This window comes from Chamaea fasciata, unplaced genomic scaffold (assembly GCF_029207755.1).
Source record: "Chamaea fasciata isolate MVZ Bird 193981 ecotype frontalis unplaced genomic scaffold, bChaFas1.0.hap1 SCAF_12, whole genome shotgun sequence".
In the NCBI taxonomy this organism is placed as follows: domain Eukaryota; kingdom Metazoa; phylum Chordata; class Aves; order Passeriformes; family Sylviidae; genus Chamaea; species Chamaea fasciata.
The window spans coordinates 12,930,639-12,943,693 of record NW_027094097.1 but is presented as its reverse complement, the minus strand read 5'-3'; the positions used below and the strand labels follow the sequence as shown (position 1 = coordinate 12,943,693).

The window sequence follows — 13,055 nt, the reverse complement described above, 5'->3', positions numbered from 1 at the left end:
GCAAGTCAGTCAAGACCAGAGTGCCAATTTTACAAACACAGCGTACCAAACAGTGAAGATTTTTGGATGCAGCAGACGTCAGGCCAATCCCTGACCTGGGGAAATCAAAGTTGACCTGTACCTCTACAGCAGCACCAGGCTAAATCACACACAGTGGAACAGGGAGAACAACAGTGGAGCTCAGGCCTGGAGGCCTCTGTGCTACCCAGGCTCCCAAGGCAGAAATCAGAATGCTGGTCAGCTTGCAGTCATTACATGTGTACAAGGAAAAACTGCAAAGTAACTATTTTTCTATTTTTGTTTTCTATTCAGTGTTTTGAAAGGTCAAATGTATTTGCACTCTGCTGTGTTGCCTTTATCAGTGCTTAAACTCGAGCAGTGCCAGATGAATCACGAGTCATACAAAGGCCCCAGAAGTACAATGTCAGAAGCAAATCCATTGAACATGAATTGTCAGCTGTCAGGGGAGGATTGTTTCTGTTTGAAGCACGGAAGGACCTGCAGAAAACTAACAGCTAGCTTGCAAATGTGCCTGAAGCCAGGTTCTCTTCCTTTAAATCTCTTGCTCTTTAGCTAGCCTCCAAGAGTTGTCAGAAAAATAAGAGAAAAGGGATAAATCTGTGAAATTATATATTAACAAAAGCGATAGGATAGGGGAAGTGACATCATATCTGACAAAACTCTGGAGCATTTCTCTTTCCTAACAGTTTCCCATTCTAAGCAAGACATCACCCAGGTGTCCTTGGTAGCTGCCTTGCTTCATATTTATTGCTAGAAAACCATAACAGAGTTGTACTTCCCCTCTGAGGTTCTCTGACCCTTTCCATTTTCTTTGGGACATACTTCCATCAGTAGGCAGTTAAAATCCTACTGGTGTCACACAGGGGACAGAGGGTAGGTCACCTTTGTGATACACACAAACCAGCTTCAGACAGTTAGAGAAGTGACGTGTAAACAGGACAAATGACATTGCAAAGTGCTGTCCTGCAATGAAGGCTGCTTGGGCCTCACAATTTATATACCCAGTTGTCTTCTGTTCTCTCCACTCCCATTCCTTCCCCTTCCAATTAGTCAATTAGAGGAAGGGATGTCCTATGTTTATTTCATCTGTGTGATAACAAGTTTCCCAAAGAATCAGTTGAATGGGTTTAATGAATACAACAACTTCAAAGCAGTAGGGATAAATGTTGGCCATTAAGACATAGAACAAATTATAATAAAGCCCCCCCAAAGTATAAAATGTAAAAGAGAGGAGAATTCTGTGGCAGCTAATGAATGCTGGAAATGGATAAAGAGTTTTACAAAGGATTAAATTTCCTGCTTCTCATAAACCAGCACGCTGATATACACAAATGTGCATAAAACAGTATCACCATTTCCTGGTGCCAACAACTTCAGATCTAGATACGAGCAAGAGCTCTGGATACGGGTGTCAGCCTAAGCTCTCAGGGAAGATTTGTAAATGAAGATGTGGAAATCAGGCAACAGCAGGCTGTGCTCCATTCCTGTATACATCTGTTGACTGTATCACAAATATAAAAGTCTGCTTTCCAAATCCTAGCAGCTGCAAAAAGTGACAGAATATTGAATACCATTTCATTTTTCTTTTTCCCTTGGTTTTGCTTTCCCTTCCATTTTTATGCTTTAAGGTTTTCTCTTCTTTCTTGTACTCCCCAACCAACCAGTGAAAAAGAGAAGAAATTCAGCAGCTATCTCAGCATGCTTATTAACAAAATACTACCCCAACCCTTCTGATTCCAGGAGATCACCAACCCAACACCATTACTAGGAATGATAAATTAAATCCTCTTTTCCATGTGCAGAAAGAACTAGACTGCTCTAAGGGACAGAGGGAGGAAGGAATAGGATGATATGAACATACCAAGAAAAGCACAAGGTGTGGCCCAGATGCACTAGGACTGACATTACAACATTTAGAGTTCCCTACCACATTAACCCAAGGTTAGAACTTAACACTGTACTAACTCTGGGGAATCTTCAGATTACCCAGTGGAAATATGGCCCATGTGAAATATTAAAGGAAAGCAACTCCTTAAGTGTGTCTGGTTCTCTTCATAGTGCAAGAAAACATCCATCCTCTTCTCTTCTATCACCAAAAGAAAAACCTCTATAAGCACCAAGAACAGAGATGGACTTTCCAGCAGGACCTGTTGAACCACCGTAGTAAAAATTATTCACAGTAGTAAAAAATTATTCTCCCTTTCCCCCAACACTAGAAGTTCTGGAGAAAAGTCTGAGTATAAAAACTAAAAGAACTCAGATTATCTGAATTATTTTAAACAGATGGAGGAGAAAAGAGAAAAAAGTAATTTGAACAAGGAAATTACAGGAATGCTGATGCTTCCAGTCAGCCTGGAGGTAAGGCAGAGAGAACCATTCATGCTGTGCATGATGGCTTTTTATTCCTACATATCCCAGCTAGGCTCCACAAACACACAGCATGCAGAAATCAGAAGTCAAGAACAAGTTGGAGAAACAATTCTGTTCAGGTTCAACAAGAGTTATTGCAGACAGGCAAGTCAGTTTGTTTTACACAAACTCCTTCACCCTCCCCATAATCCATGTTTAGCTCCCATGCACAGCAAGAAACAGGTTCTGTGTTTGTGTGCCTTTGACTCCTGAAGGAGGAAAAAGCTTGGAAAATTCTATTATTGGGAAGCAAGTGCAAGACTGAATCCACATTTCAGAGAGACAAACACACAGGAAGAAGCAGCTGTTCTGCAAAATCAGACTTTGGTTTTCAACGAAGTCCATACAAATCCACAGAGCCTCATGTTTTGTGCATTTACCAAATGGTGCATCCACGTGTCCTAGTCCACCCAGGAATTCAAACATTTGGGTGCATCTCCTTAACAGTGACACTTTAGGTCAGCAATATTCCACTTCCAGAAACTAAACCGGGGGGGGAACAGCCATGACCAGCAGCTCACCTCCTGCCAGAGCAGCCCAAGCTTTTGGCAGCACTGCCTCCTCCAAACTGAGGAAAGGAAGGAAGACAGGAATCTCTGTCAGAGAGCAGACGGTGGGAGAAATATTCTGCCACAGACTGTGTCTCCTGTTGCAGGGGAAAGATGCAGAACCTCTGCCTTACCCAGGTAGGGTTGGTTGTGCAGTATCTGTCCCCATTTTCTACCCCAAACTGCTGTGGTCTGAAACGCCTTGAGTGTAAATAGAACTGCCAGCTTCATCCTCCTCTTCTGCTCCACCAGCCATCACAAACACTGGCTATGAGCAAGCACTCTCCATTTCCTTATGCCTAAAGAGCTCTGTGCAGCTATGATTATATTTTATCATATTAGTTTCCTCTCTGTGCAAGTAACTACTGTATAGAGATAGGCAGTTCCTTGGCAAATCATAACTAATTACATTCTTGAAAGTTGAGCTGCATTATTAAAATGCTGCTGAAAACACCACCTTCTGATTGGCCTAAAGACTGAACTTCTTCTGGGCTCCCTCCAATCAGAATTAATCTTTCTGGAGTACAATGAAGTGTCACCACTGAATCAACACCAGCAGCCCAAGTGACAGCAGCCGACATCATTACTCACCTAAGATAACAGACCCCAAGTCATTGAAACAGGCAGATGTTGGAGGCTGTCTCCCATTTCAGAATAATGTTCCTGTCGTAACTGAGCAGTTATTTTAGGGAAGCAAGGATAAATTCATTACCATTGGGAGGGTGCTCAGATATCACAGCAATAGAGGCCGTGTAAGCATCCCAATACGTGCACATGGCACTGACACCAACCATCCCTCACCCAGATAACAAAAGGAGGGGCAATGCAATCAATCCACATCCACTGGAGGCTTGCTCCTCTGTTGGTGTGAGCAGCAGAGCTTTGCTATTGCAAATGCACAAAACTGAAGTTGAGAGATGTGTGAGACCAGAAGTAATTTCCACAAGAGACAAAATTTCACGATTTATCCCCAGAATCCTTATCTTACTTCCTGGTAACACATGGTATGTGAACTTATCAGCTGCTCTTTTTTCCAGATTACAATAATCAATATCCTCACCACACAGAGTATCACATTCTGCATTGATAACTAAACTGCAGAGATTACAATTAGGGAAAACTACTGGTGACATTTAAAACTCGAGATTACAATCTTGTTTATTATTTTTAAATGAGACATTCTAGTTTAAAAACATTAGAAGAAAACAATTATTTCAAAACTAGATATCAGGGGCTTATACATTCCCAAAAAGCAGGGAATGTGGGGGCAAGAAGGTGTTCTTCCCATTACTCCAGGCTTTCCTGACCATCCCTACAGCTTTGTTCCACAAAATAATAACTCTTGCAATGATATTGCCACATTCCACACAGAATCAGCTCCAGAAGCCCAAGTGCAAGACAGAGAATGGATTAAGAGTGTTCAAACTAGGCTGGACAGGGCTTGGACCAACCTGGTCTCGAGGAAGATGTCCCTGCTCATGGCAGAAGGTTTGGAATGAGATGATCTTTAAGGTTCTCTCCAACTCAGACCATTTTATGATCCATGATTAAGGAAAGATGATCAAATATGCACCTGACTAGTTTGGTGTTCAGGTCAGAGCTGTGTATCAGTAAATTGACAGGAATATCGATATCCATAAATCAAGATTTATGGATTTCAGAGTACAGTTAGTTCAATCTGGCCATGAATGATGAAAAAAAAACATTTTAGAAAACAATAAATTCACTTTTCCTGGCACAAAATACAACCTTCAGGTAGCAAGTGAAAGAACATGCCCAGACATCAAAACGGATTTTTATGTATTGTTCTATTTTGACATCATTCTCATTTATCTTTTCCCACAGGTATTTCATTTTGCCTTTCACCTGGATAATACCCAGGACTTCCTGGCACTGGCAAGACCAGTTACCTTGGCAGAAGGTCAGGCTGAACACCTTTTAATTTGGCTGGTCATTTAACTGTACAGATCAACTCATACCCACACATGAGATACCCATTCTTGCTGCAGAGCACAGTTGGAGTTGCTCAGCTTCCCCTGACAGAGCTCTGAAACAATGGGTTTAATGGGGAAGGAAATGCCCGTCCAATTCTAATGCCTAATTCCATCTCCTTTCACTCTGGGAGCAAAGTACCAGATGCTCTGGATTTCCTGCTTTGTCAACTCCAGAGCAGTGCTATGTTCAGTTCTCACATTTTGTTATAGCTGTTTGTTGTCTGATAAAACGTGGTTCCTCGGGGACAGCACTGGGCTGTCTCCAGAGAGGTGTATAAATACACCTTATTTGGCAGCAGAAGAACCCAAAGCAATAAAGTTTGTCTATGGGAAAATGCAAGATCCTGAGGACACCATTTCTGGGGTTTTCTCTGCTCCCAAGCAGTTACCAACTGCTGAAAATGAAATTAGACACAAGAACACTGTAACAGGCTAAGGAAGGGGAAGCTTTACATGATACTCCCCTGCCTCTATCTTTATATGCTGTCTCTTCAAGCTGTGGATCATACTCCTATTTCAAACAGCTGAGATCTCTCCCTTTATACAGTGACCTCACAGACAACTGCCAGCTTTTGTTTTACACTCAGGGGTTCAAAATCCCCTGCATTTGACTCCAGGAGTCTCTACTGACAACTTACACAAAAGCCCAATTCCAAGTTATGCCAAGAAGATGAAAAGAGAGAGATTGAGTGTCTATAAAGTAGGGGAGGCAATTATCAGCATGATAAGTGCTTTGTAACATGTTTGGGGTTTTTTGCTCCGTAGCAGTTTGAACAAAACTCAATGTGTCAACGGTTTTATGGATTGATTTGAATATAAGCAGTTATCCGTGCTCTTTCTATGTGTGCCACAGATGTGCTCCTGCCCGTGTGGCAGCCAGCCGTGGACACAGAGAATCTGCACTCCCTCAGCTGTGTGTGCAGCCAAGTTTGTCAACCTGGTATTGGAGCAGGAGAGGAGCTCTCACACCCAGCTCAGGGAAAGGGAGAGGGGTAACAAACAGCAGCCTTCAGCACACAAAGAGCAACAGCTGAGGTAAGCTGAGCTTACAGGTATACACATCTGCAAATGAGCATCTCCTATCCTAAATCCCAGCTGTAGGGATAAATATTTCTTTGTGTAGAGCCACATTAACAGTTCTGGGACATCTTAATGGCCTAGAACCTGAGGTCTGCAGCGTTTTGAGCCCCTGCTACACACAAGTTCCACAAGGTCCATCTGCCGTGATTACTCAAAATCCTAAAACGTCTGCAAACTTTTAGAAACCGACTTGCTGCCTGCGCTGTTAACACAGCCTTCATACACACAAGAATTATTTGCTCTTCATTACAAACTGGGCTGCAAAGTCCTTGGGAATTAAATATTAACTTTTAGAAATATATACATTGCCATTACTAATAAGGCATGCATAAGGCATACAACAAGCATTAATTGTTCAGAGTGAGAATGAAATAATTTAGACTGAAATAGGTAGGTGTTATTAGGGGTTTGCTAGGGGGGTTTTATTTATTTAAATGATGGTTTTGGGAGTAGAACCTTTATCACATGGAGCCTAAGGAATCCTAGGTAAAAAAATCTTACTAATTTCAGGGAGCTGTGTATGGGTGTTGAATTTTGAGACATTTCAAAAGCTTGAAGGTGGGTGTTCAGTTCCCTAAGAACAAGGGCCATAAAGATAACAAATTAGACAACCATACATGGACATTCATAGATATCAGAAGTTATTTAAACACCTTAATCAGCTTTTCCAAGTGGTTAGAGATACTGAAAACTGCTGTGTGCTGTAAAGATTCGCCCCACTCTTAATACCTCATATTTATTTTAGTCTGCTCATAGAACTGTTTTAACCAGCTCCATTGAACCAAATCTTAAAATCCTTCTCTTTTTCCTCTAGCCAAGAAAATTAATGGTGCAAAACAGCAGAATATTGGATAAGATAGGAGCAGAATGAGTTCCCTTCATTTGGAACAGTAAGGCTTTCAAAGAATTTGATTCTTCCATTTGACAAAGAATATCACATCACACACACAAAAAAAAAATTTAAAAACCAGTAGTGGGCAAATTTCCAAGACCTCTGAAGATTGAAACAGTGGCTAATAAAGCAAGCCTTATTTTTCTCTCCTCTTTGGCATTTAATATCCTCCTGGTTTGTGTAGACTAACATTGTGTTAGCTGCAGGACACGTGAAGTGACAGAAAAACACAGCCTCCCATCTGGGCTGATCCCATCCATCTGGTGATTAGGGCAGGGCACAGTGCAACCATATGGCCATGATCAAGAACCCACTAATATCATCCAGAGTTAACTGGGAAATGCAATAGCCCACTTAGTCTCCTAAGGATGATAAATGCCTCTCATTCTGTTTCTCCTCCCCAGTGGACATTGTAGATTTGTCTTTTTGCCTGCACAGATGAACCTCTAGTTAGGATCACAGAATATGTGGAATTGGAAGGGACTCACAAGAATCACTGTGTCCAACTCCTGACTCGGCACAGGACCATTCTCCAGAGTCACTCCACGTGTCCTAGAGCATTGTACAAACTCTTCTTGAGCTCTCTCAGGCTCAGTGGTGCAACTACTGCCTTGGGGAGCCTATTTCACCCTCTGGTTGAAAAACTCCTAGTATCAAATGTAAACCTTCCATGACACAATTTCAGGCCATTCCCTGGGGTCCTGTCACTGGTCACACAGAGCACAGATCAGTGTCTGCTCCTCCTCCTCCTCTTCCTCACGAGGAAGTTGTGCCTGCAATGAGGTCTCCCCTCAGTCTCCTCGAGGCTGAAGAAGCCAAGTGTTCAAGTCTTCCCCTCAAGGCCCTTCACCATCTCCATTGCCCTGCTTTGGACACTCCCTAATAGTTTAATATCTTTGTTATATTGTGACAAAAGTGCCCTCAGCACTGAAGGTGAGGTCACCCCAGTGGACAGCAGGGCAGGACAATCCCCTTCCATTCCCAGTTAGCAAAGCTGAGCCTGATGCCCCCAGGACACAGGGGCTGGAATACCAGTGATACACATCAAAACAGTGACTTTTGCACCTGTAACTCTCCATGAAACAATAAAAAACCTGCTAACCTGACCTTTGTACTCAAAGTCCTAAATGAAGCCCCCATCATCCAGAAAGGTTTACGCTGTCTTAGGAACTCTGAAATCTGAGGCCAAAATCCTGACGGGCAGCACACTGGTGCAACCCAGCAGCTGAGGATTAGAGATGCAACTCCAGCAGTGCTGCAGGAAGAGTGGAACACTGAGAGCTCTGTTATCTGTCTTGCTTTTACATATTAATAGAATGGGAAGAGCCTGCTTATCTTGCAGCAAACAGGAAGAAAAGGAAGGCAGAACTTCACAACTCCTTGAAGGGCACCACTGTTGCCATATACGTGGTTCTTAAAGTCCCTGTTGCACTGATCTATTGACACAGCTTTTAGGAATATTAATTTCTTAGACACCAAGTCAACTAAAAGCCGAGTCAATAACTCCCAGTGGATCACAGCACAAATATTACATGTGTAAGAAAACCTTTTCGAGGTTTTGGTCCTCAGAAACAAAAAGTAGGTCCCAACATATCACCTAAGCTATATCTTAGATTGAAGGATTAAGTCTCGGGGATACACAAAGTAGAGTTTAATTGCCGTAACTGCAGAAGCATTTTCATGTTTTCCCTTGTCTACTATAACAAACCCTCCTTGCTTAGCAGTAAGGACTGTGGCCAGGTCCTGTGTAAAGATATTTTTAGAGGTTAGAGGTGTAGCCAAAAGCCATTTTAATTCACCAGCACCAACCTTCCTTCCAAGGTTCTATTTGAGAAATAGGACAGACAACTGCTGGAATGGCTCTGTGTTTTGGGAGCCACCATCTTGTAAATGAGTTATGCAACTGGAAGATGTTTTTTGACTGTAAAGCCAAAACTGATGGCCTGAAACTGTGAGGAGCAAGTGTCAGCCTGCTCACAAAGTGCTCATTATTATATTAATTATACAGAATGATTGACAACTGAGTTTCTCTAACATTTTTATAGAATTTTTACAACTCTGATATAGCACAAGAACCACAGGACTTCCCTAGAACTCTCAAACAATAAGACCTACAGCAAAATGATAGAACAGGGAGCTACTTGGTCAGAATTTGAGCATAATCTGCAATGTTGTATCAACACACTTGTGTGAGCAAGACTGGTCTTTTTTCCTGAAGCTGTTAAATTTCTTTTGCTTTCAATACCTGGGTGCTGCCTTTCAAGCTGTGCATGGAGCCCTCTTCTGGAGAAATCTGAACAAATAAAAGCTTAAGAATGCAGCAGTGTGGGCTCTGCATTAGGGGAAAGAGTTTGAGGACTATTTTTCTCTATACACTCTAATGACAAGCTTGTAAAATCCACACATTTTTCCAATTTACTTAGTTGCAACCAAGTGAAACATGACAGTTATTGTTAAAATTATCAAAAATACGGTGTTTCTTCCTCACTTTGTAAGCCTTACTTACAAATTTTGAATTATCTCTTTGCATGAAGCACATAGCATAGAAAAGGAAGCCTGTGAGCAACTTTTGTCTTAAAACAAATATTTTGTATGTAGGTTTTAGAAAATATCCTTTTGGGGAAAATGTAAAACATGGAGATTTTTAAATCTATCAGATCAGAGTATGCATTTACTGCTTACTGTACCCTGTATAGTGAACTGCATAAGCTACCAGAGTACATTTAGTTTTTATTGTCAGCTTCAGATCAATAAAGCTGTATATTATAGTTATGCTTTGGAGTTTTAAATGTGAGTCTGAATTAAAGAATTACTTGAAACATCTTTCTCATTTATTCCAGTTAATGCTCAGTTTTTCTCTTGGTGAAAACAGAACAGTTGGTAGTAGTGCAGACTAAATCTTGCAAATGGAAAAATTAATTTATTTCCCACCTGTTTACCACAGGTTTTGCATACATACTTAATGGGCTGCTTTGACATGAAAAAGTGATTCTTCATCCCTTTAATGCCTCAAAAGGCAAATTCTTTGTACTTTAAAAATGCAGTTGAATTAGAGGCAGACCAAGAAAACACAAAACCCAAGTTACTAATTTTAGAAATGATCTTTTCATTAAAAATAAACCATTTACAGTTCATGTTTCTATTGACATAAAAGAATTTCTTCAAACTTTTTTCTCTACATTGTAAACTTTGCTATCATTACTTTGAAATTAAGTTATCACTATCTTCTGCTTCCACAGAAAGATTACTAGATTGCTTCTTCTTAGAAAGAATTCTATCAAACTTGGTCCTTTCTGGTTCCACTAGCATTGCATTATTTGAGACATTCTTGCTACTCCCAAGGGAGAAAAAAAGAAAACTTGCAGAAAAAGAACCCCAAATGTGTTACAACCACTACACAAGCAGATGGCTGCATTTGTTTAATATGTTGTTTCTCACATTCTTCTGTTTACTTTTCCTGTCACATGAAAGCTGTGCGTGTGGGGTGTCAAAGAGGAAAGCCAAACAGCGTTTCAGTAAATCCCATTTCTTCCCCTAGCATGGCACCCACTCCAATTCATACTTTAACCTGCCAATACTCAACAGCCTAGACCTGAAATCAGAATTACGTACACATATACAGTCTGCTTCATTCCCCAATTCATTAACTCTTAGACACGATCTAGAAAGTAAACTTGGAGATGCATTAGCTCACGTGGTGGAGAGAGACACGTCAAGATAGAGCTGTACATGCCGATAAAGAGGGTGGAGTGCAATTTGAGCACTTAAGCACCACAAGCTCAGCCCTGCAGTAGAGCAGAACTCAGTCCAGCCTGGGAAGAAGCTCTGAACTATCACTGAAAGTTACCAATAAAGTGCACAGGTGTCTTCAGAATCAGGTGTCTCCACCTTGTCAGATTTTAGGTAGTCATTAATGTTAAAAAAAATGCCAGCTATGTTTAATAGGCCCTAGAAGTCCATCCTCTTGTATCTCATACATATTGCTTTCCTACAAACGTCCGCTAAAGAAGATCCAAACTCAAGCTGATTAATTCAGCGGTGTGTTAGAGAAGCTGTACCAAAAAAAAAAGGACTGAAAACAGAGACAAAGCCAAGCAAAGCAGATGGGAGATCTCAAAGCCAAGATGAGAGAGCACCAGCCCAGTACATCCACAGGTTGCCTTTCCACTGCCTGTGCCCTCTCCCCCAGCCCCTCTGCCCCCTGAGCATTGCCTCCCATTGCCAGCCCAGGCTGGATCTCAGCCCATTGGTGACGGCTTCTTGTCCCCAGGAGCCCTCTGGGTTTCCCCAGCCCACGGGACAGTGCTCAGCCCTCCCTGAGCAGCAGCTTGGCCACCGGCCTGAGCCAGTCCCGACAGAGGCACAGGCTGCTCCCGGACACTGCCGGGGAGCCCCAGCCCGGGCTGGCAGAGTGACCGTGCCGGGAACTCTCCGTGTGCCGCCAGCACACGCTGCTCGGCACCAAACTCATGGCCCGAGGCAGCCGCTCTCATTTGTTCCACTGCCCGGAGCAGGATAGTCATCCCGAACCCACCCAAATGCCTTTGTGCTTGCTCACTCCCGATCCCCAGCCGCCGAGGCTCCCGCTGTCCCACAGCTCCAGCCACCCACGTCCCTGCACTGACTCCTGCCCAGGTGAAACCAGGACCTGAACGCCCTAACCTTCCTGCACAGCATGTGGATCACCCTGCTGCCTCCTCCTCACAGGCTGTGGAGCTGCTCTCAGCAACGGAGCTCTCCCAATGGTGATCCCTCTCCGTTTTTCTCCTCAGTGCCCTGTTCGGGATTAGCAGACCGAATGCCTGCTGGAGGTTGCAGTCACACCAACACGGGGGTTCCAGCTCAGCGTCCCGAGCGCTTCTTTGACACTAAACCCCACCAGCCCTCTAAGGGTTAACAAAACCACTCGAACGCAAGTCAAAAAGGAATTAACTTTCATCCCTGCTCAGCGCAGAGGATCTCAGCCCGCTGTCACTAAACGCAAGTTTACAGAGCTCGTAAGACAAAAGGAGGGAGAATGCCCTTAAGGCTGGCCAACAACAAAGGGTTTCCAAACCTGCCCCGAGCTGCCCAAAAGTGAGCCCCGAACAGCAGCCAGAGGAAAAGAGGGTGACCGGGAGGTGCCGAGAAGTGAAAGCCCAGCGAGTCCCTGCGCTTTGACAGGCAGCAGCAGCGGGGCTTCAGCAGCTCCGTGTTTTTGAGGCTGGCTGTTTTTGCCTCTGCTTTCTGGCAGAGGGGAATCTATTACATTTAATAAGAGAAAGGCTACATAGCAAGTCACTAACGGAGTATTACACATCTATCGGGAGAGTACCGGGAAGGGAGCCTTTTGCAAGGTCTGGTTTTTATTTTTCCTCCATATTCCCCCCTCCAACTCCTTTATTTAAAAAAGAAAAGCAATAAATAACGTGAGCTGCCTGTAACAGCCTATAAACCTACTACCCAGCACAAGCCACAGAGGAAAGAGGCAAATCAAAGTTGCAGCATTTGATATGACAGAAAATATTGCCGCTGCAGCTGCAACCGAGACACTTGAAAGATTCCCCCCACCACCCTTCCTGAAGGGAAACAAAAAAATGCTATATATCACACGGCAAATTGGTTGTAATTGTGAATCAGGGAACTATGAGATCCTACATTCCTAGCAACTGGCTTAGAGCAGAGATCCTGCATCTTTAAACAGTAATTCGAGCAATGTATAATTACTCAGAAATGAGAGCTGAATTAGAAATACTTTCAAATCCAAATGCACAAAAGCAGACAGATGAAAGAAAGCAAAGAAAAAACACACATTTCTTACCTGGGACAGCAGAAAAGACAGAGTAAGTTGAGTTTTGTGCTGCATTTTGCCAGACTAGAAGGTACCAGAGGCTTTTTCATTCATGCACTCGGCTGCACTGAGCATATTTTCACTGTGAAACAGCCTTTGAGAAGAGACTCTGCCTTGAGAGCCAGCCAACTTCCCAAATAGATCAGCAGCATCATCACTAAAGCATTGGATAGAGTCTGATGACCAGAACCAATGGCTTTACAAGGATGATTTCTTCACAAAGCATCCCCATTTTGCATCACACATATTGGGCAAGCACCTCTACAAACACAGCACCTTTA

General features: G+C 42.9%; 1 protein-coding gene across 2 annotated transcripts in view; it reads right to left on the bottom strand.

Moving 5' to 3' along the window:
• The window catches only part of CDH13 (cadherin 13), a 442,394-nt gene extending 429,541 nt beyond the window's left edge, over positions 1–12,853 (bottom strand). Inside the window, exon 1 of one of the 2 annotated variants that reach the window (XM_066194692.1) lies at positions 12,745–12,853. In XM_066194692.1, coding sequence (XP_066050789.1) covers positions 12,745–12,789 — 45 coding nt within the window. In that variant the 5' untranslated portion in view covers positions 12,790–12,853. The remainder of the gene's footprint in view (positions 1–12,744) is intronic. The other variant, XM_066194693.1, reaches the window with a different exon arrangement.
• Between the last annotated feature and the right edge of the window lie 202 nt (positions 12,854–13,055).